Raw genomic sequence first — 26,566 nt, 5'->3', positions numbered from 1 at the left:
CTCGGTATAAACAGGATGATGCCTGGTGTCCATAATTGGGAATTATAGACTCTGTGGAGATTACCATCTGACTAGCAGCCATCAGGACATCAGACAAGGTACAGCACTTATGGGGTCCATTAGTGTCTCAGCACCAATGCACAATAAGCACAGCAGAGCACACAGCATCTTTCAATTTATGTCAAGACTCACAATCAAGTATGAGTAGGCTACAATACAGGGCTCCATCACTCCTTCGTTATTTTGTTCACATGGTCTGCATTCCTGAGTAACACATGGCCTCACACACCAGTGTTTGCAAACAAATAGTAACATTAACAATATTTCTTACATAATGTCATCTAAAAAGGTGCACTTGAGTCTATGGAAACTCCACTAGAATTTAGAAGTTTCTGGAGGCAACACAAGTTTGTGATGTCTGTCTCATCAGCAGCTCAGTGGGGTTGTTGAAGCACTCTGGTTGAAAATGAATATAATAAAACTAAATCAAACATCTGATATGACAACCTTGTTGTACTCCTTGAATCATGCATTTATTAAGACATTACAGATGCATTATTTACATTAGTTTGATTAAATAACACACAGCAGATGTTTACATTTAAAAAGTGATGAAGGAATTTGTTAACAACTTAGAGTGAGTGACTGTGAGTGCGAGTGTGTGTAGAAGGGTGTGCTTTTTCAGCTGCTCCAGGTGAGTCTGAACCCTGAAGGCAGGGTGGCATACTGGGCTTGGAAAACAATGCAGACTTGATGGGAGGAGGCTGTGAATGGAGCAATGTTGGTTTCCTGAACAAACACAGAAAGGAGAAACTTGTAGTATGCTTGTACATTCAAACTATGAATCGTTGTCCTCGCTGATATAATTAACAGATACATATGTAGTATACAGATACCATTGAGAAATACACAGAAAAACATAGTATCTCTAATAACTCATAGGCGGACTATGTGACACAGTATTGTGTCTACCCTGTAATTTGCAATCACGAAGTTATGAAGAAAACATCAATTGTTTTTAATTATGTCTCCAATGCAGTCTTTCTGCACATTAGATGCTATGGAGGTGTTGCATTTTAAGTCCATTCAGCTGGCACCAGGCTATATGTTTTTGTTGTTTGTACATATAAGAAAACTTTTACACCAACAGTCAGTTTTGAAGTCTTTATGGTTTCATTGGAAATCTGTACTTCACAGGAGAGAATCTGGGTTCAAAGTTAAAGATGCTCTTGCTTCCTCTGTATTTGTATTTGCATTAATTCCATAGTTTTACATTTAATGTCCATTACTACAAGTGTCAGTCTTAAGAAAATACCAATTATAAATACTAAATGCCAAAAAATGTGTGATAATACATTTATTTTATCAATTGACAGCCCTAATTTCAAGGCTTTTCTGATTAGAGGCATAAAATATGTGAGGGCAGAATGGAAACTCATAGAAATGGCTGTTGTGCCCGATTTCGCCTCAGACTGACCGCAGTGGTGAGACAAAGAGACAGTATCTGAAATTTTTACAAAACAGGTGGAAAATCTGCAGCTGTATTTAATCAGACACATACTGAAGATGAGAAACCATATATAGGAGGGAGACAGTGAGTGAAAGAGATGCACAAACTGACACACGTGTTATAAAGTAACTTAACTGGAACTCTCCACTCAGCACCACAACAAAAGACAAATGCAACAACCTATTATTTTCATACAATTTTACCTCTGTTCTGTTCAGAGTGACCTCCTGCTTATTTTTTCAGAAACTCCAATCCAGCGCAATATAAATGAAGCAGCCAATGATATTTAACTAAACAGAGCCATATTTTTCTGTATTTACAGAAAGTCAAGAGCTTAAAGGAAAGGAAAATTGCCTACATCAAGGGTGTCAAACTCAATCAAAGAGGGGGCCAAAATTTAAAACACAGTCTAAATCGTGGGCCAAACAGGCTCAACATTTAGTGAAGAGTCTAAAAGTGACTCTTTTATTATAGTATATAATATAATGATGAATATTTTATTCAGAAATATGACTTTAAACAGCCAAACTTCAACAACTTTTCCTCAATAAAATAAATAAAATTTACTTTTTCTTTTTTGTACTATCCTCATGTTTTGTCTCACAGTGTCGTCTTAATATTCTTTAATTACGGCTACATTAGCCCCACAAACAAGACACACAGGTTTACCTCCGACAGACAAACAGGAAACTCTGCGGCAGCTGTTCAGTGCATTGTGGGATTTGTAGTATTAGAGGTGGGAGTGCGGTTTGCTGACGGGCCATTCTTAATAGTCTCATGAAATTATCTCGAGGGTCGTATATAATTGTATTGTGGGCCGGATGTGGCCCACAGGCCTTGAGTTTGTTCAAAAATCTATTTACAAAATAAGTAATTTGGGGGATTTTTGGACCAGATTTACAGTTTTAAATATTTTTCCAACAATCTCCTACACTGATTTTACATGACTCAATCACAGATCTTTCTGTTGAGCTGACAACATCGTACTATTGAAGCATAATCTCCTCATATATCAAAACCTTTGGTCTTTTCAATCAATATTCCAAGTTCATCAAATGTATTGATAAAACTGTGCTATTATGGGCCCCCCTTAGTCTGCTACATTATAGCTGAAGTAGCAATTGCTTTCTTGGGTTACATACCTCTCCACAGTAAGGTCCAACAGGCTGTGAGGAGGTGTCTGGGCCATCAAACAACTTCAAAAAGTTGTTCTGGCAATCTCCAGGGTCATCAATACTGATCTGTGCAAAGGTAATGGTCACTACCCGACCTCTGGGTGCCATGATGCCCCATTCACAGTGGGTACCATTGGGATAGGTACCCGGGTAGTTGGGACTTGTGAATGAGCCGTGGTCTCCATATAGAGTGCCACCACAACCTATCATCAAAACATTAAACAAAGATGCTTAAGATAAAAGAAAAGCAGGTTGAGCAAACAAATACATTAACTTATCTTTACTGCCTCAAATCAGTATTAACCGCAGCAGTAATACAAATTGAAAAACTAGTAAAAAATCCAATCCAAAAGTATTAAACACATACTGCATTATAGACACAAGAAGAGAATCCATTGTGTGTGTGTGTAGCTGTGTTTTCCTGCTAGTTCTCACAAAAGTAGTTTTACAGCTGCAAAAATAACACACCACTGAGACATAACATGAAGTGTGAATAATTCACACATCATTCATACAAGAGGAACCTAATTACTGGAAGAGATGGTTCATTCACGCTCACACACTGAAGCAATTTGGGCTTCAGTGTCCGGGCCAAGAACACATTGATATGCAGAGCAGCCTGGGATTGAACCGCTGATCTCATAGTTGTCAACCCGCTATACTTCTGGGCCACAGCTGCCCCTTAAATGTGCAGCTGCGTTACTGTTGAATCTGAGGTTCTGGTTTCCAAATTTGTTGATGAGTTTCATCAACAAAATCAGTCAGAGCTTGACCACAATGATTGGTTATCAACTTCTTAGGTTTAAGATGTATCAGTTGGTGACATCAACTGTTTAACTCTTCACTTGTAATGAAAACATGTGAGCTCCTGATGTTTTATTAAACCTGATTTAAAATCATTTGTATGAACAGTTCAGTTCTGACCATGAAGGGAGGATGTCCATGTGGCCTCAAAACCATCTTGGGCGTGAGAGAAGTCACTCTTGAAGCGTAAGTAGAGCAGATTGAATTGGGGGAAGATGGGGCTAGGCAGGGTGCTGCCACAGAAACGACCAAGCAGTGGTGAATCTGCTGTACTGCCATTACGGACCTGAGAGACAGAGAGTTGTGACTTACTGAGACACTGACACGTCACAGTCACAGCCTGACGGGTCAGACAGATAACATACAGATCGGAGGAGACTTTACCCACACCATTAACACACATTCACATGTAGTACATAAAATGTACTGTATGGCCAAAAGTATGTGGACACCCTTGTTCAACCTCTTGTTGCCACATGAAATGTTACTGTGCACAAAGCCAAGTCCATAAAGACATTTTCTTCACAGTTGGTGCTGTGCTGTTCCCAGTGGTGTTGAAGAACTTTCCACAGCACCAAATGGCCTGCACATAGCCCTAGAAACTCTAGCCCTCTAAACTCAACACTATCAAACACCTTTGGGATGAACAGGAATGCTGACTGTGGCTGAATGGGAGCTGTATGATTGGTTGATGATATAGTAGCAGATTGGCTGGAATGTTCATATGGCATACTTTTTTTTACATGTGATGTATTTTTCATTACATTTACTGTATTGTAAGATAGATACTTTATTCATCTATCGATTTAAAAAATAAAATCAAGAAATGTCTGTTTTAAAAAAGAAAACACTCAGACATCAATACAACACACAATACACACATATTATTCAAATGTGATTATTCCCATGATGACTGTTGTCAGTAAAAGTGTAGTCTCTGAATGTGTGCTGGTTGTTTTACCTCCAGGTAGTCAAATTCACAGTTGCTGTGGCTCTCCACATCAAAATTGTTAAAGAAAAAGGAGATGTAGCTGTTCTGTGGTGCCTTCAGGACAATGATGCAGTCCATGTTGTGGGGGTAGATGTCAGGCCAGCCTGGACTCTTCAAGTAGCCGAATTCCTGTTCATAGGTTCTGCTACAGCCTGGAAACCACCACCAAACCACCAAAGTCAGAGCTTTTATCAGGAACCAAGTTCTCTCAGTTTGGATCATGTACACTGTTTTAAAACCCATTGTAAAATTTTCATTGGAACATTTTTTTGGGGAAAGGGAGATAATGAAGACTGTGAGAGTATGTTCGGTGGATTATTCAGAGAAACAGGAAAGAGATTCTACACTTTGTCAAATGCTGTGAGCAGCACAAATGAAATTCTACTCGCTGTCAAGGGGTGGAGGTGCATATCAAATGGTGCATACCAGTACCTATGCTTCCACTTTATTTAGTACACCAGAAAAAAGATTTAGTATCTCCCAAAAGTTTGCCAAATGGGTAGCATGGTGGTGCAGTGGTTAGCACTGATGCCTCACAGCAAAAAGGTTCTGGGTATGAATCCAGGTTTGATCTTGCTGTGGCTCCACAATACAAAGACTTATGCACATTAGATTGATTGGTGACTCTAAGAGTGTGAGTGACTGTCTGTCTAGCAATGAAGTTGGCTCCAGCTCCCTCACAACCCTGACGGATAAGCGGTATAGACGATCCAGTTGCATTTAGCAGTGTAGAATCCAGCACACTTTTTTTGTCTGTGCTGACCCGCAATCCTCTGCGCAGCGGAACATATATCACATTGCAAGCACAGACATATGACAGAATTTGACAGTGAAATGACTTATTGAAGGATGGCAGTTATATGTTATGTTATGTGGTCATAAAACGTAACATTCTGATTAATATCTGATGGATTCTATCCATCCATCTATCCATAATCTATACTGCTTATCCATCAGGATCGCGGGGGAGCTGGAGCCAATGGACTGGATGGAATGGACTGGACCCAGCTGACTTTGGGCGAGAGGCCGGGTCACCCTGGATTACAGATGGTAAAATACCTGCAGCGATCCCACCATAGCAGAAATAAGAATGCCTCCCTCTAGACCAGTGTTTTTCAAGCTTTTTTGAACCACAGCACATTTGAATTTACATTTAAAAAAACCCTGCGGCATACCACCAACCAAAAATGTTATCAAATGGACACACTGTAGCCTAATACAGTATATATAACTAGAAAGTGCAATTTCTGAAGAAATTGCGGTGTGAATGCTGTCTGCTGCCACCGCCATGCTGCTTCGTTCCTGTCACGCTGAAATCCTGCTCTAATATTGTGCTCCTTTCAAGCAGCTCTGCTGCCACCTGGTGGCTTAAACATCAGTGATATGCTGCTCCTCCTCTCATGCTCCCTTACTAATGGTACTGTTTTCATTGAGATGACACACCTCTGAAAATGCAGGTTTTACTTAAAACGGTCCATGTCACAGCCATAAAGTGCAGACCAGTGGACATAAGAGAGTCTCCCGAACACGTAGATGTAAGCTAAGGCCTCTATCTTGTGAAATGAGCGCTTGCTAGCAGGTAAGAGTAGTGTTTCTCTCTCCCTCCCTCCTCTGTCATTTTAACATGGCAGTCAATGAGGCGTTCGGTCGGTGCTCCCGACGCTCCGAGGCTTGTGGGACACGCTGCGTGTGTCTCTGTGTATTGTGAGCCACATGACTGCGTGTCCAAGGACTTAAGCTACATTTTGAGTGATAAACTGTGACTGTGGGTGAAACGGTTTGGACAAACCAGCGAGTTAAAGACAAAAGCTCTAGCAATGACGTCACCGCTCTAGCGCGGCCACATACACACTCATGTAAAATGAGAAAAAGGAGGGAGAAACTTTATTTTTTTAAAAGACGAGTGTGATGAAATGATGAAGGGCTAGAAGTTGGGTGAAGAAATTTCAGATTTGGAAGCTACTCCATTCATTCCTATTGGGGAATTTTGACAGTTAATATTGAACATTATGGAAACTGTGAATGTTACAGATGTGAAAAGTCATTGCTCTTGATTTGGGGGCTGAATCGCGGCAAACAATACAGGAATAAGACTAATATTAAACTTTTTGGAACAGAAGAGCATATGTTGTGAATGCTTTCAGCATTCACACCAATGACAATTTAGTCTTTCAATGTATTTATACTCATCCAGTGTGAAACCTGGGGCTGTTCAGATGAACACAGCTGATATCCTGGCAGGATTTGAGGAAAGGCACACACAAAGCTCTTCCTCAACAGCTCTCAGTCTCTCTCTGTTTTTTTAGCAGTCATGCTTGAAAAACTCAGCTCACATAGATATGTGAAAGGGGAGGAATGTCGAAATAGCTGTTTGCCAGAATAGGGAACTTCTTGGCAGCAGTCAACCAAAAACTGTCCAAAGGTAGATCAGCAAAGCTTAGCTTTAAACCACAATCTTGTCTCAGTTCAGTTAGTTCCTCCTGCTCCGGCAAAGTCATGTCCTATATACACTACTGAGGAGACAACATGTGTCATTGAGAGAAAATGTCTTTTTCCTGATTTTAATGTGCACGTATATGTATATTTTACCATATAGGTGTGTGTGAACGTGTTTCAATCATTTTATATGATGCTTACATGACGTTTGGATATTTTATTTTTCTCCAAACATTTAGACAGTTTCCTCTAATTGTTGTTTGAAACAGCCAATGGCCAAACCCTATCAGATGTGTACAATATATACACTACTCACAAAAAGTTAGGGATATTGGGCTTTCGGGTGAAATTTCAGGATGAACCTAAAATGCATTCTAACCTTTCCAGGTGAACTTAATGTGACCTTCTCTAAACGTTTGAATACACCATAGAAGAAATAAGAATGCCTCTGTTCAGTGTCACAAGTTTTTGCACAAGTTGCTGTTCTCTAACAAGGAGCTTAACAGCAAAATTTACAACAGGTTTGATCCATGAATCGACCAATACATTTCCTGCTTCAGTTAGAATTGGTATTTAAACAGTCCTCCTCATCATGCTGTTCACATTCTGACATCATGAGACCAAGACGACACCTAACAATTCAAACAGGAAGTCCTCAGACGGAGGTGTTCACTGAGCTTAGAGGGTCACAGAGTGTCATCAGCAGGTTGTAACAGTGATACAGAGAGACTGGAAGAGTCACAGAAAGGAGAGGAGTGGACGTCCTTTGACCACGTCCCAACTTATTGAGACATTGAAATTTTTTGTTGTGGTATACCCACCACTGTTGTTAGCTTTTCTTTCAATAAATTGTTTGAGATGAATAAAATTACCATTGCATGCTTCTACTTAAATGCCCTACTTTCATCATATAGTGTCACTGTAGCATTCACATTTGACATTTTCCATACATTTCACCTGAAAGTCGAATATCCCTAACTTTTTGTGAGTAGTGTATATGGATCCCTAACCCAATCAAGACAGCCTTGATTGATTCAGTGGAGGCTGAAGTTTTCAAATATTTACCTATTATCTCACACAGTGCAGCAGTGTTGACATCTTACCATTTCTGGGTAAGTGGGAACATGTCAAGGTTGGCAATTTCCAGATGTTGTTGCCAGAGGTGCACCTTTGAACGAAATCCATTTATTTTATCTTGTACTTGTGTTCAGTTCATTCAGATGCTGAAATGTATCTGCCAGGTATTCCAGCCTTGCACACCCTCATCACTTGCAAGCAGCTTTGCGTCATCATACCTCTCATTAGTCAAAAACACTTTTAGTTTCTCCTGCAGCTCATACACACAGGCCAGCACTCTGCCACACGACAACCATCGGACCTCCGTATGGAACAATAGCCCTTTTCCACCGCAGGAACTTTTGTCTCCATCCACAAAACGCACATTGGCTGAGAGTTGTGAATGTCCACTAATATCCATAGACTCATCAAGTTGCACTGCAAATTTCCCACGGATGCGTATCTTTTCCAAAACAGCAGTTTCGATGTCTGCAGACAAGTCATCAATATGTCTGGCAATTGTGTTATCTGAGAGGGGGACTTTAGCTACTTAAGACACGTCAGGGCTGAGCATCTCATTTACAATGGCTTTGCAGGTAGTTAGTATTAATGTCTGCCAGTGTGTGGCTTTTTTGATTTGGTAACGAGTTCAGCTACTTGGTAGCTAGCTTTGAGAGTTCATTCACCTATGTGGTTTTTTCAAATTAACGTTGCCTGTTTCTCAGTGTGTTCATGCAGGTGCACAAAAATTTTCTGTGTTCTTGTTTTGAAGTGACGGGTGTTTCATTTAGAGGTGGCGTTTAAGCTTGCTTGGGACCATGGCACTGTTAGATAGCTTTTCCCCACACACCAAGCATAACGGAATCGCTGCAGTTGGATCCTCGGTGAAAGTGAATCCAAATGAAAGATAACTTTTGCTGTATTGTCTCGAGCTCACTGTTTTTGCCTTCTTTTGACCACCACTCATACTGGGGTCCACTTCGGTGGTTGTATTTTTCCTTTTCAAATATTTATCCGTCGCTATCATTGTTACCTGTTCTACGCATCTCTAGCCTAATTCTACTGTCTTAAATTAACAAGGTCATCAGCTACCTGCTGCCACCCACTGACATGGAAGAGTATTTAATTACTCTGCCAGTCACTACATTGCAGGCACAGGCACACGACAATGGCAGATTATTTGTAGTAACTAAATCAACCTATCAACAATGCTAGCAAGGGTTGAAAACCAGCTTACAGTAGGCAGCTGTAACTCACAGACACCTCTCTCTGGAAGAGACCGGCAGAGCAATCAACACAAATCATATTAACACTATTATCTTGGTGTCCGTGGTAAAAGAGGCTAAACTGGAAACACTAAGCTGGGTTAAGCTACAAAGCTACCCCAACAGTTACATCGGTTTGAACTAAAGGTATCAGGTTTAAAGTATTCTACACTCACTAGCAGCTTAAAGTGAGCACTGGTAAAGTGGAACCATTAAAGACTAAGAAATCAGAGAATGAACAGATGAAAACATATAAACATGGAGGGAGACTGCAGTTATGTATCTCATAAAGATAGTGGTGGATGTCGTTTCTGGTTTCGGTGGCTTCAGTGGACAAGCCCCGAGTGTTTCAGGGCACAGAATACTGATTCTTTTTTCCAGAATTTTCAAAACAAATTTTACATAACAAAAGAGAAGGGGGTAACAATGTGGGATCTTACAACTTATGCTGTAGTTATATATGTATGACCCACTGAGCAACAATCTGGATGTCTGTGAGGAACAAAGAGAACAAAGGGAATTTAAATTATAAAAGACCAATGTAGTGTGACTGTTCATTGGTAATGAGGTCAGTTTGAAATTCAGGATAAATTCTCTGTGTTCCTAACAAACATCCAGATCGTTGGTCAGTGGGTCATACATATATAACTACAGTATGAGTTCTTTGTAAGATCCCAAATTGTTACCCCTTTTGTTCAAACACATTTGCAAACATGAATACATGGATGATGTAAATACATTTGAAGTCCTAAATTCTTTCATGAAATTAATCATTTACATATATAAATATATTTTACATATATAAAACTATATAACAGTACTTGAGCGGGATATTTTTTCTCATGTTGGGTCAAGTTTACTGCAGGTACCTACTGGCGATCTGATAGGTGAAACTCAGGCCATTTCCTGTCATGAAGGTGTCAGACTTGATGTGCACGAGCATTGTTCTGCTGTAGCTGTAGAAGTCTAATGGATGACCATCTGATGCACAGGACTTCTGTGACTGCCCATAGTCTCCCTGGAAAAACAAGATGCACCTCATTCAGATTAAATATTACAATACTGTAACTGTATGCAAGCTTTGTCCCATTTAATTTGGTTTGTTTAGGCCGGTGTCAAAGCTGTCAGTCAATCTCTGATGCAGACTTAACAACAAAACCTTGACTCACCTTTTAAGGTGGTCTTGTTTGTTGTGTGGAAGCAAATCAGAGTAACTACAGGACATTAGATGTGTGATTTTAGCATCAATTCAAGAGCTGGATGACTATTAAATCCATCTGCTGATCATGAACTGTAGAGGAGAACAAATACTACTATAATGAAGCAAGAGCTGTGGTTCTGTACAGGATTAGCACCTACATTTGTCTGCTTCCTCTAAGCATTCAGACCAAAAAATGCACTATGTTAAAAAAACCAAGAATTGTTTTGCAACACAAAGGGTGTGATAGATAGATACATAGATAGATAGATAGAGAAAGTGGTATACTGATTCCTGAGACTATGTGTGGATTATGTTTGTATAGCCCCTTTGTAGACTTTTTGACCTCAGAGCACTCAGAGCACCTAGGAACCTAATAGGAACCTTGTATAGTTTCAGTATCTTGTCCAAGGCCTATTTGAAATGCCGCATGGATCTTCAGATTCGTGAATGACCGGCACAACCTCTGAGCCTCAGCCGCCACACAGCACTGGCTGGCTGTGGCTTGGTGATAGAGTGGGTTGTCCCGTTTTCAGTGTATGAATAGGTGAAAGTGATCTAGTGTAGGCGTGCTTTGATTGGTTGAAAATGTTAGGCACGATACAAGTACAGACCAATTACATAAATGCACTGTATTCAAGATGCCATCAGACTTTTATAATATAAATTCTCTGAAACATCTTCCCACTGAGATTTGTAGTTGTCTCAGAATTTATAAGCCAACTACTGCTGCCTATTTGTCCCGTTGGTATCTTTTGTGTTTACTACAATATTTTTTGGCCCAGTCCCTGTCTGAACTCACCATAGGCCAGTCCTTCATCTCCAGGTAGTTTGCTGAACAGCTCTGGCTGGGCTAGAGCACAAAGGTCTGGACTGACAATTTGACGGTTTCTTGGGCCGGAGCATCCAGGATCCAACGGCAGGAGGTGTAAGGGGGATAGGCATTGGGGAAGGAGGGTGAGGTCAGGGTCTGGATGGTGGTTGTGGCATTCAAAGTCCCACCACAAACCACTGAGGGAAGGCAGATACACATGTATGGAAAATGCACAAAAGTAAAAGTGTTCAAGAAATATGTGACTCACAAGTTTCTAATTACTTGGGCTAGAGTGCAAGCATTTTTCAGGTTTTCTATTACAGTATAGAAATAAAATGTCAGCATCGAGCATGTTGATATAATTAAAATTAAAATATTTAACAACTTCTTCAGCTGATATTCTGGGGGGAAATTTAAACAGTTAAACTGTTGTGCCACTCTCTGCTGTGATTGCAGTCTATGTAGCTGAGTGCAGTTGAATGAAGGCAACCTAAATAAATAATTCTCCATTCCCACTACATTTGGGGTGCAAAGCGGTACTGAATAAAAATACTTTCTTTCTTTTGATATCAATTTTTTTTTTTGATATATGAAATGTCTTTCGTCTGTGGGAGGAAGCTGGAGAGAACAAATGCAAACACCCAGTGAGTATTAGTAGTATAGTAATACATGTAGATTGTTCAGTTGAATTCATTAATGCTGTCCTTCCTTGGGCAGGAAAAGCTTTTGATTATGTACATTTTTATCTGCCTCTTTGGGACAACGTGGCTTTGGAGAATTTGGAAAAATAATGGAAGATGCCTTTCAGTTCTTCCATTATTTCTGGGAAAATCAACCCCTATACATAGTTAAGGGGATTCACTCAAACCACTCAGATAGCAAAAGGAAATTCAGATTACTACGCTTACCAATACACATCATGAAGCCAATTTGTCCATCCTTGTTTCAAAGCACTGACAACAGCAACAGCTGTGACATCCAAGTGGAAATTCCATAACAGCCATAACAACCTTGATGTTCAATCATATATGAATTATCTTCATATCTTTCGCTTTAAGTGGGATAGATAAGGTCTTACATTTTAAAGCTTTTCAGATGAAAATTTTGCCTAGTTTCTGTAGCAAATGGAGAGCAGTGCAGAAGAGAGAGTAGAAAGTGTCTTACTTGGCACAGCTCTGTAGGTAGCATTGAAGCCTCGTCTCTGCACTGAACTATCAGTAACAAAGTGGATAGTCAGGAAGTTTCCGCTTGATACAAAATAGGAGGGAATTGAGTTTCCACAAAATGTCCCAACCAGAGGGAAGTGAATGTTGTCACCATCATACACCTGATAGAGGCACATATACATTAGATTATAGCAAAGCCATTGCTGTCATAGGCTAATGTTGTATTGTCCCATATTGCTTTCACATTAGAAGACATTAGAAGAGATCATTAGTTGGTTAGTTATCATAGTTATCACACTACAAAGCTTCATGCAGTATCTACTGCTTATAGCTCACAGATTTTTTATGCCATTGCAAATCTGTAAGGTCCACAGCTGTTCCTATGATCTTAATTTTGCAGTTGGACATAACTACTTGCAAATTGCGAGGATGGCTATAAACTGTGTGATGGTCATATTTCAATAGCTGTGGGTTCTTTACTTTGACATAGTCGTAGTAGCAAGATGAGGAGCTCTCAAGCTCAAAGGAGTTGAATGTCAGGTTGATTGCCTTGTTGACTGACATCTCAATGGTCCACAGGCAGTCCATCCCAGGCTCATAGCGCCCATCCAGGTTTGGATCTGGAGAACCAAACATACCCATGGGCATAGACAAGAAGCCACCACATCCCTGCTCTGGACCTGCGGGGAATTCAGAAACAAACAAACCATTTCTTAAAACTCATAATGTATTATACCACAGGCAACTTTACACTAACTTCACCAAGTAGGAAAATAATGTCTAGTAGGATTATTATTGCTTCACTATTTACAGTGAAGGGAACTGCCATTCAGTGTGACCATTTGATTTTACACACATGAAGATATAGTTAGGTTGTTAGGTGTTTTAACAAAAAAACAAAAACAAACATTTACTTTCAGATTAATGTTACATAATGAGTAATGTAATACAACACAAGTAAACCTAACTGAAATATACACTACTTCACTATTTGTCCCTTGTTTATTAAGGGACAAGTTAGTAATACGTTGCATTTAGTTACATTCAATTACATGTGAAAACAATGTCAGTAATGACAAACCTGAGAGTAAACCACCTAAACCGCAGTAACCTTGCTTACATTAATGATCGGAGAATTGTGGAATTATCTTCTAAAACGAATTGTGACGTCAAGCAGGGCCGACAGCGCATAGGTGAGCTAACGTGAGCAGATGTGCCTTCATCTCCAGTTATGTAGCAGTTAGTAAGTCAGTAAGTTTAACAGAAGAAATCAATTATCTATATGATGAAATGAAAGTAAAGTAAGGGCATCTCTTGATCAATGGGCACTTCCTATAATTCCAGGTTTTTTCTCTAAGAGATGTCAAAAACACCATACGGGAATATGGACATCGTCTGGAATGTAGACGCTTGAAAGACATTCATACAAAGATGATCAGTGACCTGGATAATGTTTGACTCAAACAGGAATATATAAAAAAGGTTATGTTCAATACCATACCCTGAATAAGATTCAATAATCAGGACACACAACAGAGACTGGTGTAGCCTTGGACTGGCCCCAGTTATGCTGCCACAGGCTTAGACTACCAGGGGACTCCCCGTGATGCACTGGGCTCCTCTCTCCTCCTCTCCCTCTCCATTCCTCTCTCTTTTTGTTTGAGTTTGGTCTAGACCTGCTCTTTATGGAAAGCGTCTTAAGATAACACTGTTATGAAGTGGCGCTATATAAATAAAGATTGATTGAGACTGAATGATAGATACAAAGGTGCCTAATCAAAGACGTTGTTGATGACTTCCCTCAGGGGCACAGGGGAATGTCTTACCTAAAGTACCAAAATGTCAAGAAACAACGCTGTCTAACTGTTGACACAGATTTTCAACAGATCACTGGAGCTGTGTGAAGTTCCTTCCTGTTTCAAATACTCAACGATTACCTCAGTCCCTAAGAAACCCTCTATCACTGGACTAACTGACAACAAGCCTGTTGCCCTGACCTCTGTGGTTATGAAATCCTTGGAAAACTTAGTGTCAGCCAACCTAGGAGGAAACAGGTGAGACAATGAGCACTGGCCAGGGATGTGTGCTCTGTTTCCTTTGCCAGCTCAGCCAGTCCACCCTGCTTCAGGAGCTACAGATCTAGTTCTACACTGCAATCATCCAATCTGTAAAGTAGTCCGGCCAACCAGGTCAAGGAAGGTGGTAGGTAGACAGACTCGGCAGGTGCTTTTATTTTACAGTGCTCCATGAGATAAATCAAATTACAAAATACAAAAATTATTTACAAAAAAAACATACTTTCCAAATTAAACTGTAGCTACACCCATCTCACCACCTCTTCACTCTGCTACCATCTGGCAGGAGCTACATACTCATCAGAGCCCACACCTCCAGACTAAAGGACAGCTTCTTCCCAAAAGCCATCACATTACTGAACTCAAACCCTACTCACACACCTCAGGCCTGGCCACTACCCACAGACCTCATAGGTGCAAGCACTGCGGTCACTATAATGTGCAATAAATGTGAACATTGCAATGTTTGCCCTACTCACTGCTGCTACTCTTTTATGCCTTTTTATTGTTATTTATTTATTGATGCACAAGTGAATGAGTGAATGAATGTTTGTGTGTGTATGTTACATAGTGTATTTCTAGGTTTTTTTTAGCACAGCAAATTTTGTTGCACCACTTGGTGCAATGACAATAAAACTTTCTGATTCTGATTCTGAACTGTGCTGGTATTATGTGACTTTTAACCCCTGAAAGAATGAATGTGAATAAAGAATATAATAATGCACACTTGCACTATGTTTACAATTTACTGAAAAACAGTGACATTGACCTACCGAGTGTTTCGCTGTAAGTAGCCCTCCAGCCAATCCCATTCACTGTGGCATCTGTCCTAAAGATGATGAACAGCTGGTTGGTGGAGGAGCGCAGATCAGGTGGGAGCACTGCACCACAGAATTTTCCTAGCAAAGGTGCCAAGGAGTCCTGTCCATCGTACACTGCTACATAGTCGTAACGACAGGAAGAAGAAGCCTCCAGGTGGAAAGTGTTAAACAATCAATCAATCAATTCAATCAATTCACCTTTATTGATCCCCCAAGGGGGGAAATTCCATTTTTACAGTGGTGGGGAAAGTGGGGGGAGAAAAAAAAAACCTGGGAAATGGAGAATATGAGGGGCTAGAAGCAGGTGTTTCTCTCGGTCTTTAAACATCATTCTTACCAACATCGTCACACAACTTTGTCACATGATTACTGGAAGGACCCAAGCACAACCACATGTTTTTACTGTGGTCACACGGGACTGTGGCCAAAAGTACAACCCTAAACCAATCTAAGCCAATTGTGGACCAATTGTGGAAGGCTTTGATTTTGTCAAAATCCAGATCCAAAATTTCTGTTCTTAATTGTTTTGTGAAAACTCCACAAAAATATGCAAACATTCAAATAAATGTTTAACATTTTTTTTAACATTATTTTTCTATGTGCTTTATGTTTGGTTTTCTTGAGTGACAAACAACATTGTATTTAACTGGGGTTGGTTATACTTAAAAAATAAAATAAAATAAAAAAGTAATAATTTCACACTTTCTTTGTTCCTTTATTCACTCTCTTCCTGTCTCTCTCTGTCCCTCCCTTCACTCTTTACATTGCTAAGTGAAGCTTGTAGTTTGTGAACACTGTTGAGAAAAGATATCTTTCCTTTTTACAAAAAACATACCAGTAGCCATGTGTATTTGGGTAAACCATCAATATTTCATCAGATTTAAAGCATTTATTGCGTTACAGAATGTAAAAATCTCCCTCTCAAATGCACTTTGAGTAATCCTGCAGTCCAATTAATGCAGTCAGTGCAGACTTACTTGAGATCCACCACTATCTGCTCGGACCATGATATGGTAAGTACAGTTGATGTTGTGGTGGTAGTTGGTCATAGACAGTGCTGCACTGCTCACTGTTCCCATAGTACTGTTGAAGAAACCTCCACATGCTGTAGACAGACAAACACACAGTACCAATATAGATATCTAGAAATTAATAGAACCTTGCCCCTAACTTAGTTACAGTGACTACAGTGGCAAAAACTGTATAACCAAATAGTCTACATTCTCCCCATATTTTTGTTTACTTCAGCTATGATGGCTTAATTTTGCTCATTCAAATATAGCACTCATTCCTGCTCTTCTTCACTTACGAATGGCTCTGTATTCGGCCATGAAGCCACTGTCTGTGATCACAGAGTCAGAGTAGAAGCGGAGTAACATGGGACCAAAGGTGGAGAAAGGCCCTGGGATGCTGGTACCACACAGTGTAGCAATAGCAGGGCCACTAGTAGCCAGGCTGTAGATCTTTAAGCCATCATATAGACAGGTGGAGTGTGCTAGACAACAAACAGACAGGCCACATACTTGAATAATTAGCGGTTGGTTATCAAACAAAGAGTAGAAAACATTTAATTGCAAAACGTCCAAAGGCAGACAGGCCAATGTTTTGATTATATCAAGTTTCTTTCTCTATGTATTGCTAATGCTAACACTTGCCTTCTACTTGAAAGGTCTGAAAGGTGAGGATGACCACAGTCTGTTCTCCAGCGTCTATGGTGTAGTTGCAGTTGGAGTAGTCGGGGTAGTTGCCTGGATAATTTGTAGAAACCACACGACCGCTGGGAGCTGTGAAGTTTGCGCCACACCCTAATGAATGGAAGACATCAGACTTGCTTTGCATTTTTTGGGGGGCTGGCCACTGCATACCTCAATCCACACTGAAACACTCAAAAGACTGTGATTGAAGACTGTGTCTTATGAAATCAAAGACTGTAATGACAATGCAAATAAACCAAACCCTCTCATGTGAGAAAAGATTCATTCTGAACAAACACAGGTACCTAACATTCAAAGGTACTGTGGTGCTATTAACACTGTGACATGAAACTGCCTCAACTGCTTGCTTCTTACTGGTGCTGAAGGAGGCTGAGAAACCTCTGCCAGGGGCTTCAGTACCCTGGAATCGGATTGCGATGTTATATGGAGCAATGATGGGGCCTGGGGCCACCGAGCCACAGCCTGTTGACAGCAGAGCCTCAGTACTTTGGGTCTGACCTGACCACACCTGCAGGAAAATGCACACTGACTCAAAAATTCTTGTCAAATAGAACATTGCTTTAAAGATACAGTACTCACAAAAAGTTAGGGATATTCGACTTTCAGGTGAAATGTATGGAAAATGTAAAAAGTGAATGCTACAGTGATACTATATGATGAAAGTAGGGCATTTAAGTAGAAGCATGCAATGGTAATTTTATTCATCTCAAACAATTTATTGAAAGAAAATCTAACAACAGTGGTTGGTATACCACTACAAAAAATTTCAATGTCTCAATAAGTTGGGACGTGGTCAAAGGACGTCCACTCCTCTCCTTTCTGTGACTCTTCCAGTCTCTCTGTATCACTGTTACAACCTGCTGATGACACTCTGTGACCCTCTAAGCTCAGTGTCTGAGGACTTCCTGTTTGAAGCCTTGCAATGGCGAGGTGCTGTTGATCAACTGTTAGGTGTCGTCTTGGTCTCATGATGTCAGAATGTGAACAGCATGATGAGGAGGACTGTTTAAATACCAATTCTAACTGAAGCAGGAAATGTATTGGTCGATTCATGGATCAAACCTGTTGTGAATTTTGCTGTTAATCTCCTTGTTAGAGAACAGCAACTTGTGCAAAAAGTACTGAGACACTGAACAGAGGCATTTTTATTTCTGCTATGGTGCATTCAAAAGTTTAGAGAAGGTCACATTAAGTTCACCTGGAAAGGTTAGAATGCATTTTAGGTTCATCCTGAAATTTCACCCGAAAGCCCAATATCCCTAACTTTTTGTGAGTAGTGTATATATTGTACACATCTGATAGGGTTTGGCCATTGGCTGTTTCAAACAACAATTAGAGGAAACTGTCTAAATGTTTGGAGAAAAATAAAATATCCAAACGTCATGTAAGCATCATATAAAATGATTGAAACACGTTCACACACACCTATATGGTAAAATATACATATACGTGCACATTAAAATCAGGAAAAAGACATTTTCTCTCAATGACACATGTTGTCTCCTCAAAGTTGAAGACAAACTGCCACAAACAAGCCATGAGATACAGCTGCGAAACTTGATGTTCCCCAAGTTGCTGTACCTTGTGCAGTCAAATAACTCAAATAACTAAAAACAAACAGCTTCAAGTAACGGAGACAGAAAACAAATATTCGTAGGAGAAGCACCTGTGGATGACACCACCCGCATCAAGTGGATTAATACTGCCTAATCATGTTATGCTCCTAAGTGGGTCCTTTGTGAGTCAAAATTTGGCAAGTTGCAGAGCTATTCGTTTTATCACTTTACAGCCAAGTAGTAAAAATACAAATGTCAACTAGATGGTTAAAGTAAAAGAAGAAGAAATTGGATATAATAATCATCCACTTATAGTGATCAATTTGACCCTGACAGATGTGATCACTGTAAGCAGGTTTGTATCAGTGGATTATATCCTGTGTGGCAGATGTCTATGGTGGCCTGAGAAGGCCAATCTTCCAAACATAGGAGAATTAGATATGTATGGGAAAACTTTGTCATTTGTAATTTGATAGAAATTATACAGATACCATAAAAACAAGACTTTTTCTCCTGTTGTCTCTACTCTTCCTTGTGCTTGTACTTTTTCCTGGCTTTCTTTCCCAGAACTCAGCTGGCTCCCTGCGCTCTACAGAACAAGCTGAAGGTGGACATTCTTCAACTTTGAAATACAAACATCTGCTGAAGGAAACCTGCTCCAATCTGTGCAACGTCTGTGATCTAATGCTATAAACATTAGAACTGTAACATAGTCTGAATTCATTGGGTTTTATTTGTGGTTAAACCAAAAAGATCTTCCAGATCTCTCTCTGTAGGGATCCTTTCAATAATGCTGTCACACACTTGGAATAGCAATCTGAGCCTGTCAGTGGGTAAAACAAGCACTCTGAGGGGAGACCATCAAGGGTTGCTGTGGCTCAATGGTAGTGGGTCGTCCCTCAGTCAGAAGGTTGGGGGTTCGATCCCCAGCTCCTATGGGTCAACATGTCGAAATGTCCTTGGGCAAGACACTGAGTGTGAAAGAATTATCTCCTCCAAATTACATTTCCTCCTGTGTGAATGGGTGAATAAGGATGTCATGTCTTTGAGTAGTTGAAATAACTAGAAAGGTGCTATACAAATACAGACCATTTACCATTACGCCACTTACTTAGAGGCAAATGCTGGACCAATTTAAAACCAGTCATTTCAAACCAAGAATATGTAAAAAAAGATGGAGTTATCCTTTAACCAGCTGCATCATAGGTGTAGTTCTTCTCTTACTAGGCCTCAGAAATGCTTCATTTGAACGTGCCTCTGCTGTAACTAAGTGCTGGTACCTTTATATAGCTGCTCTGGCAGTTCCCAGTGCTGTCGGGAATCTGGAAATCACTGCTGAAGCTCATTTCCAAGTGGTTTCCCTCATGGGAAATAATCTGCCAGGAACACTCCACATTGGCAGGGAAGTTCTGGGGATAGTTTGGAGACTTGATTGGTCCTGCATCAGCATGGATCACCCCTCCACAGCCTGGCCGAAAACAAAAATACGTGACTGTACAGTGCTTGTATAAATTGATTACATAAGTGATAAGAACGAAAGATTTAGAAGGCTGATACAAGCAAACTGAATGAGCATCCTTCACAGGATTGCTGGTCTCATCCTTAGTAAGGGACAAGTAGGATGTGAACTATTTTCAGAACAGCTTGTATAAGCCTATGATTATTAGTAATTCAATGGCTCTCCACAAACAATATAATGTAGTCATCAACATGTGAATAGTCTAATATACATTGCATTTTTTTTGTCTTGGGGGAACAGGGCTGTTACTACTAAGCTAGGCACAGGGTGTTGAGGGAAGCACAACATAAAGAGCTCCTGCAAAAATAATATCCATTAATCCATCCATTATCTATACCGCTTATCCGTCAGGGGGAGCTGGAGCCAATCCCAGCTGACTTTGGGCAGGGTACAGCCAGCCAACCACAGGGCCAGCACACAGAGACAGACAAACACTCACACCTAATTAACCTAACCTGCATGTCTTTGGACTGTGGGAGGAAGCCGGAGTCCCCGGAGAGAACCCATGAACATGCAAACTCCCCGGGTTCAAACCGTGATTCAAACCTGGAACCTTCTTGCTGTGAGAGGCAACAGTGCTGACCACCTCACCACCGTGCTAAATTTTTGTTATAATAATAGCCCATAGCATGGATGCACACCACTGACTCTAATCTCATTGTGACTCTTTTGTGTTATCCTCTGTATGTGTATTTTTTTTTATCTTTTGTATCATTGGTCTTTTGTCGTACAGTTTCACCAATACAGGAAAAAAAAAAGAGAGAATGACAATGGAAACTACTGGATGCTGTTTTCAGCCCAGAAGTCCAGTGACAAAGAGGTTATTTGTATTCACGCTGTAAAGTGCTGGGACACAGACTGGGTCAATATCAATCTTGCACTGCTCATATAGGCAGGGTCTCCCTGTGGTTACAAGATATTACGCTAATAATGAAGCATTGTATACTATGCTAACTATCATGACTAGACTAGATCCCCTACACTAAAAAATATCTTATGTCTTGATGTAGTTCGTAAAAACATATGAAATCAGGTATGATTTTGGGCTCAAGGGAAGATTTAACACTTACGCAGCAGCTGAAAATAGCACAGACAATAGCAATGTTTTGAAGCATGTGTGTGCTCTTCATACGCACATTGTCACAGCATATTACTATACAGCATGTCCATTTATCTAGTGCAAACCCACCTGAGGAATCAGCAGACCAGGAGGCAATGAAGCCTCCACGAGACACACTGTGGTCAGCCAGGAAGACCACAGCAAGCTTGCTGGATCCTGACTGGATGGTTCCAGGGGGGGTGGTCCCACAGTACTGGCCAATTACAGGAGAGCCAGGGGATCCCCCGTTAAAGATGGTGACAGAGTCCCAGCCACATTCAGAATGAGGTTCCAGGTTGAAGTAGGTAAAGGTTAGCTGGAGACAGGGGAGTGATAACCAAGGACTGGGCTTAAACAAACCACAGCAGGATCTGTACATGTAAACTGTAGTCTCTGCCTTAGCAACTACAATTAACACCAGCACACCGGTTCTTACATATTGAAGGGTTAAGGGGTGGTTAGCATATTTGTGCTATATATCTAAATTGGGTCAGTCTGTAATTTATCAGTTGGCCATGCTTTACAACTTGGGTACAAACCCATAAGCTTAGTGACTGGGAAGTCTGGACATTTGGATTCAGCCAAGGATCTTGTTCACATTAAGTTTCATTTTGTACAAACAATGTTTATATTTCAGCTAATTGAACCCCTCTATTGATATGTACTGTGATAAGTCCCTCAGCGTATGAGCAACTAAATAAGACTATGAATACAGAAATACTGAAGCAACAGTATCATGGTGAAACAACCCAGTCTCCCGAAAGTTTGTGAAAAAAATATCTAAAGCCCGAATTAGTATAACAGTAATAGTATCACAGTAATAATAAAGCACTTATAGGTAAAAATGAAATATAAAATGAGAAATAATAGCACAGCTGCTCCCAGGTCTTGCAGATGTCCTACTGTAGGTACGAAAAGATAAAATGATGAATGAAAATGGTTCTGAGGTACAAAAAAAGGGAAATTCATGTCTGCGGAGACAAATTAATAGATTAAACTTTGTGACTATTTCATGAACTTCTGTGAGAATGGGCTGGATGAAAGCAAATATGATACATGATGGTTAAAACACTGCAGACAGTATATCAGTGTGCATTGCTTCCATTCGTTGAGTTTATTCAATGCACCAGGAGCAGATTTACCGTGATAGTGTGACCAACTGGAGCCTCAAGCAGCCAAGCACAGCGACTGGGGCTGGGGTAGCTGTTGGGGTAGTTAGGACTAGATAACACCCCTCCCTCACCAGTCTGCCGGCCTCCACACTCTGAGAGAATGAAGAGAGAATTATCCATATAAGAACTCTGATGGTGATAGTAGGACTGTTAGATTAGACACATACTACCATCTCTCTGTCTGTGACTGTGATTCATTTCATACTTGAAGTACCCTGCGGTTTATGAATTCAGTGGAGCTGTAAGTGTCTATCTTACCGGAAAACAAGTACTTGGCCTTGAAACCCAGGTCTCCCAGGGAGGCATCAGTCTGGAAATGGACCCAGAGCTGTGGGGTAAAGACCACAATGGGAATTCCGGGGATTGTCTGCCCACAAAATTTGGCCAACAGCTCCCCATCTGAGTCACCTGAGAAAGGGTGTGAAACATAACACAAAGACAATAAATAATACATCCATACATATCTTTTCAAGACCATCTTCTCCCTGCAGAATTGTGGTGGGCTAGAGCCTGTGTAGGGTGCACTGTGGACATGTTGCTAGTCTATCATCTACAGATAAGGCTGTTCAAAGTCATGATCACACCTGTGGGCATGAATCAATTAAATTGAAACCAAACCACGGGGGACACGGGGGAGAACATGCATGTAATGGCCATGGGTACCCTCAGGATTTGAAGCACATCTCTTTGTGCTGCTGAAAATAGATAGGTAGAGCAACAGAAGAACTTTTTCTAATCCCAGATTTATATTTTCTGAAGTCATTCTATGAGTGATTGAAAAAAAAGGGAAAAAGATTTTTGGCCACACTACTTATGCAGACAACAACAATCCAGTCTCTGTATCAGGACTTAATTTTTCCCATAAAATGTATCAGGACTGACAAACAGATGCTTAATCAGTGCTTGAATGATAACTCTCAACAGTGCAAGTCATTTTCACCATCCTACAGTGCTGTAGCTCTCTGGGTGCTGGGTTCCATGTTCAGTGTCTCCTCTGTTGCTTCAGGGTTTCCACACACTTTGATCAGTGCAATGAATCACTCTAATAGCCGAGCTTTCACTCTGTCAAACCTTCGTCAAAACATACATGAGATAGCAATGAACAGGCTGGTAGAAATGACCAATCTCATTCCAGTCACTGGCAGCATACAAAACACCTCAGAGCACCCTACTGGTAGAGGAACTGTAGTTTTTAAGTATTTAATGGAGTACTGTGGCATACAAATGGGTGGTGGAACATAGTTAACACATGAGGAATCTATATGCACAGAGTGGGAAGCACCTTATTAGTATTATACAATTTCATAACATAGTAGACGGGGCTTTGAGATGAAAGAGGCCTGAGCCATTATCAATCAAAATATTTTAGAAATATAATATTATAAAATATAAATAAATATAAAAATATTAATATTTTATTTTATTTTGTCTTAAAACTATAAAGACCATCGGAATGGACAACAATCTTCATGACCTGGTGAACAATTAGCGGTTTGTAGACACTGAAATATGACCAAAACTTTGTCACTCATAAATGGAGTACATCAAAGAAAGGACTGGATTTTGAATAAACTTTTTAGATCAGCTCTAATATCAATCATTATGATTAGGTCTGGATATCTCCAAACAAAATACAAACCCTTGGCAATAAATAAATCAGTTATTTGTATCACTTCTAATGTTTATGGAATTCAGTGTCTTAGAGGAGACTCTTCCATTAATTGTTCAAAAAGTCCGCTTGGGGATTAACAATGTACAATTTAAGATATTAAAGCCGCAAGAGCAGTATGGTCTGATTTGAAGTCTCTTAGCCTGTCACTTGTAGTGCAACCTTTATAAATCTTGTGAATTCTAAGAGGGTGGTGTGTGATAAACATCAGCTGCGATCTTCAAAACACCTGTTCTGAAAACAATGCAGACTCTACAGCAGGGGTTGGGAACCTTTTTCTCTGAGAGAGCCATGAAAGCCAAATATTTTAAAATTTATTTCCGTGAGAGCCATATAATATTTTTTAACACTGAATACAACTAACTGCGTGCATTTTTAAGTAAGACCAACAATTTTAGAGTATAATAAGTCTCCTATTCTTTTTAATAACTTTGTTATACTGAAGCTAACTAATAATAAATAAAATACTTTTTTTTCTTTAGCGAACTCATTGAAAGATTTAAATAAATCCTCCCCTCTTGTTGGCCCTTTCATTGGCAAAACAGCAAGACTTTCCTCACGCAGAATGTCACCGGCAACATACCTTGCAATCACACTGAACTGGGATAAATGGCTTACATCTATTGACTCATCCAAAGCGAGGGAAAAGAATGGCGCTGCATTTATGTCCTTTACTTGTGTTTCCTCCACTTGACTTGCCATCATGATGGTACGATCGTGAACAGTTCTTGCTGACAGAGGCATGTCTTTTATTCGTTTGATGATCTTGTCTTTATCCGAAAAGTCGTCAATAAGTTCATTGGCAACATCAAGCATGAATGTTTTAGCGTACTCGCCATCTATGAATGGCTTTCTGTTCCTCACTATTGCTAAAGAAGCAGTAAAGCTAGCCGAATTGCCTCACCTTGGCGGGCCCATACACTGAAAAAACAAACTTTTGGGGCTAGTAAAATATATTAAATTGGTATAGTAATTTCTACATTGTAATATCAAGATTCTAGGAGTACTAGAATTTCCTAAGTAAAACTATGCATATTTACACACTTTATTCAAGTGATAAATGCACCTTGTGGGAAAAGTAACTTTTAATGTGGATTTGCTGATAGCACTTAAGTGTTTTATAGTCATAACATAACAACCTGAAAATAGCGAGTACATTTTAATCTGAAAAATCCACCTGGTTTGCGCGGGAACTATGGGTGAGACACAGGAAGTGAAGCAAGGCATCATGGGAGCTGGGAAGCCGCGCACATGAGACAAGAGGAGAGAGGCGCATTACCTGGAGTTACAAGGTGTGTGGAAATGCTAATTGAGCCGTAAGTTTCAGTCTCTCTGTTTGTTTAAAGTTGTTATAGATGCTTACGAGTAATATTTTAACTTGTTTAACATCACATGAACGACTATTAATGCGAAAGCATCACTAACTTATGTAAATAACTGCAAACCTTGTTAATGTTGTATACACATCTGCACGCTGCTGTGCTATTTTAAGTGGTAGCCTCCTTAGCTTAATGTAGCATGTCTTAGCGATCCGTGGAGATCTGTAGCGGTAACCTGCCCATGAACGTGAGAAAGCCACAGGCGGAGGTTTACCTGTTGGGCCTGTTCAAACGATAGCTGCGCTAACGGCCGTTAGCGGGGCGGGGGGGGGGGGGGGGCGTGCATGCGCTAGACGCTAGCAGAACCATGAATAACATGATCTCGGCGGATACATGACAAAATAAAATGATCCGACCGGTAATTTTTCGGACCGTTACCGGGCCCCGGGCCGCGGACCGGGGGTTGGGGACCCCTGCTTTAATGTACACTTAAAAATGAGTATTGTAATTGTTGTTCTATTATTAATAATCATATTTCTTCATTTTTAGGGCAAGGAGCACACTGGTGTCATCAAACGGCCTGAAAAAGTAATGATATGGTTGTGCAAAAATTGCAGCTTTAGAACATCAACACGTTTACAACTCTTAACACATTATAGGTTGAAACATTTACCCACTGGTCAGGCACTGCCATGCTTGTACTCACATTGTCCTTGTTCTTTCAAAAGTTGGGGTGCGCTTCGCACACACATATCAAGAGATCACATACAAACTGAACAAGTATCACAAAGTGTTTCATTTTGTTGTCTTCTCTGTAATTCACCTAATTTTGACACAGAGAGGCAATATTTTGAACACCTTGGAGTTCATCTGAAAAAACACGAAACTGTTTGTTGTGTATTTAAAGACTGTGATTACAGTACAAATATATATTGAACCTTTGCATCACATAAAAGTAGGAAGCACAATCCTCACAGCCTTGAAGATTTTAAACATACCGTATTTCAGACATACTCAATTCAGACAACAGAAGATAGTTGTCGGTTGGCCGATGAAAACGATATTTCATCTGATGAAACACTTGTCAATGAGGGTGAAGATTTAGATAAAGTAATTGTTGATCATCTTGCTTCATTATTACTTAAATTAAACTGCATCTTCAATGTGCCGACTAGATGTATAGATGAGATTGTGGAGGAGCTTCAA

General features: G+C 40.2%; 1 protein-coding gene across 1 annotated transcript in view; it reads right to left on the bottom strand.

The window, feature by feature from the left end:
* Positions 1 to 350: 350 nt before the first annotated feature.
* Positions 351 to 26,566, bottom strand: part of LOC139218355 (cubilin-like) — a 120,644-nt gene continuing 94,428 nt past the window's right edge. Inside the window, 17 exon segments of the mRNA XM_070849916.1 lie at positions 351 to 789; positions 2,653 to 2,888; positions 3,610 to 3,775; positions 4,451 to 4,632; positions 10,111 to 10,255; positions 11,298 to 11,446; positions 12,414 to 12,576; positions 12,896 to 13,095; positions 15,264 to 15,474; positions 16,289 to 16,416; positions 16,621 to 16,806; positions 16,967 to 17,116; positions 17,381 to 17,534; positions 19,863 to 20,050; positions 21,291 to 21,516; positions 22,343 to 22,464; positions 22,631 to 22,780. Coding sequence (XP_070706017.1) covers positions 682 to 789; positions 2,653 to 2,888; positions 3,610 to 3,775; positions 4,451 to 4,632; positions 10,111 to 10,255; positions 11,298 to 11,446; positions 12,414 to 12,576; positions 12,896 to 13,095; positions 15,264 to 15,474; positions 16,289 to 16,416; positions 16,621 to 16,806; positions 16,967 to 17,116; positions 17,381 to 17,534; positions 19,863 to 20,050; positions 21,291 to 21,516; positions 22,343 to 22,464; positions 22,631 to 22,780 — 2,864 coding nt within the window. The 3' untranslated portion in view covers positions 351 to 681.

The sequence above is a fragment of the Pempheris klunzingeri genome, chromosome 18 (assembly GCF_042242105.1).
Source record: "Pempheris klunzingeri isolate RE-2024b chromosome 18, fPemKlu1.hap1, whole genome shotgun sequence".
Classification (NCBI taxonomy): Eukaryota; Metazoa; Chordata; class Actinopteri; order Acropomatiformes; family Pempheridae; genus Pempheris; species Pempheris klunzingeri.
Note: the sequence above shows the minus strand (reverse complement) of the source record. Positions and strands in the feature narration are given on the sequence as shown.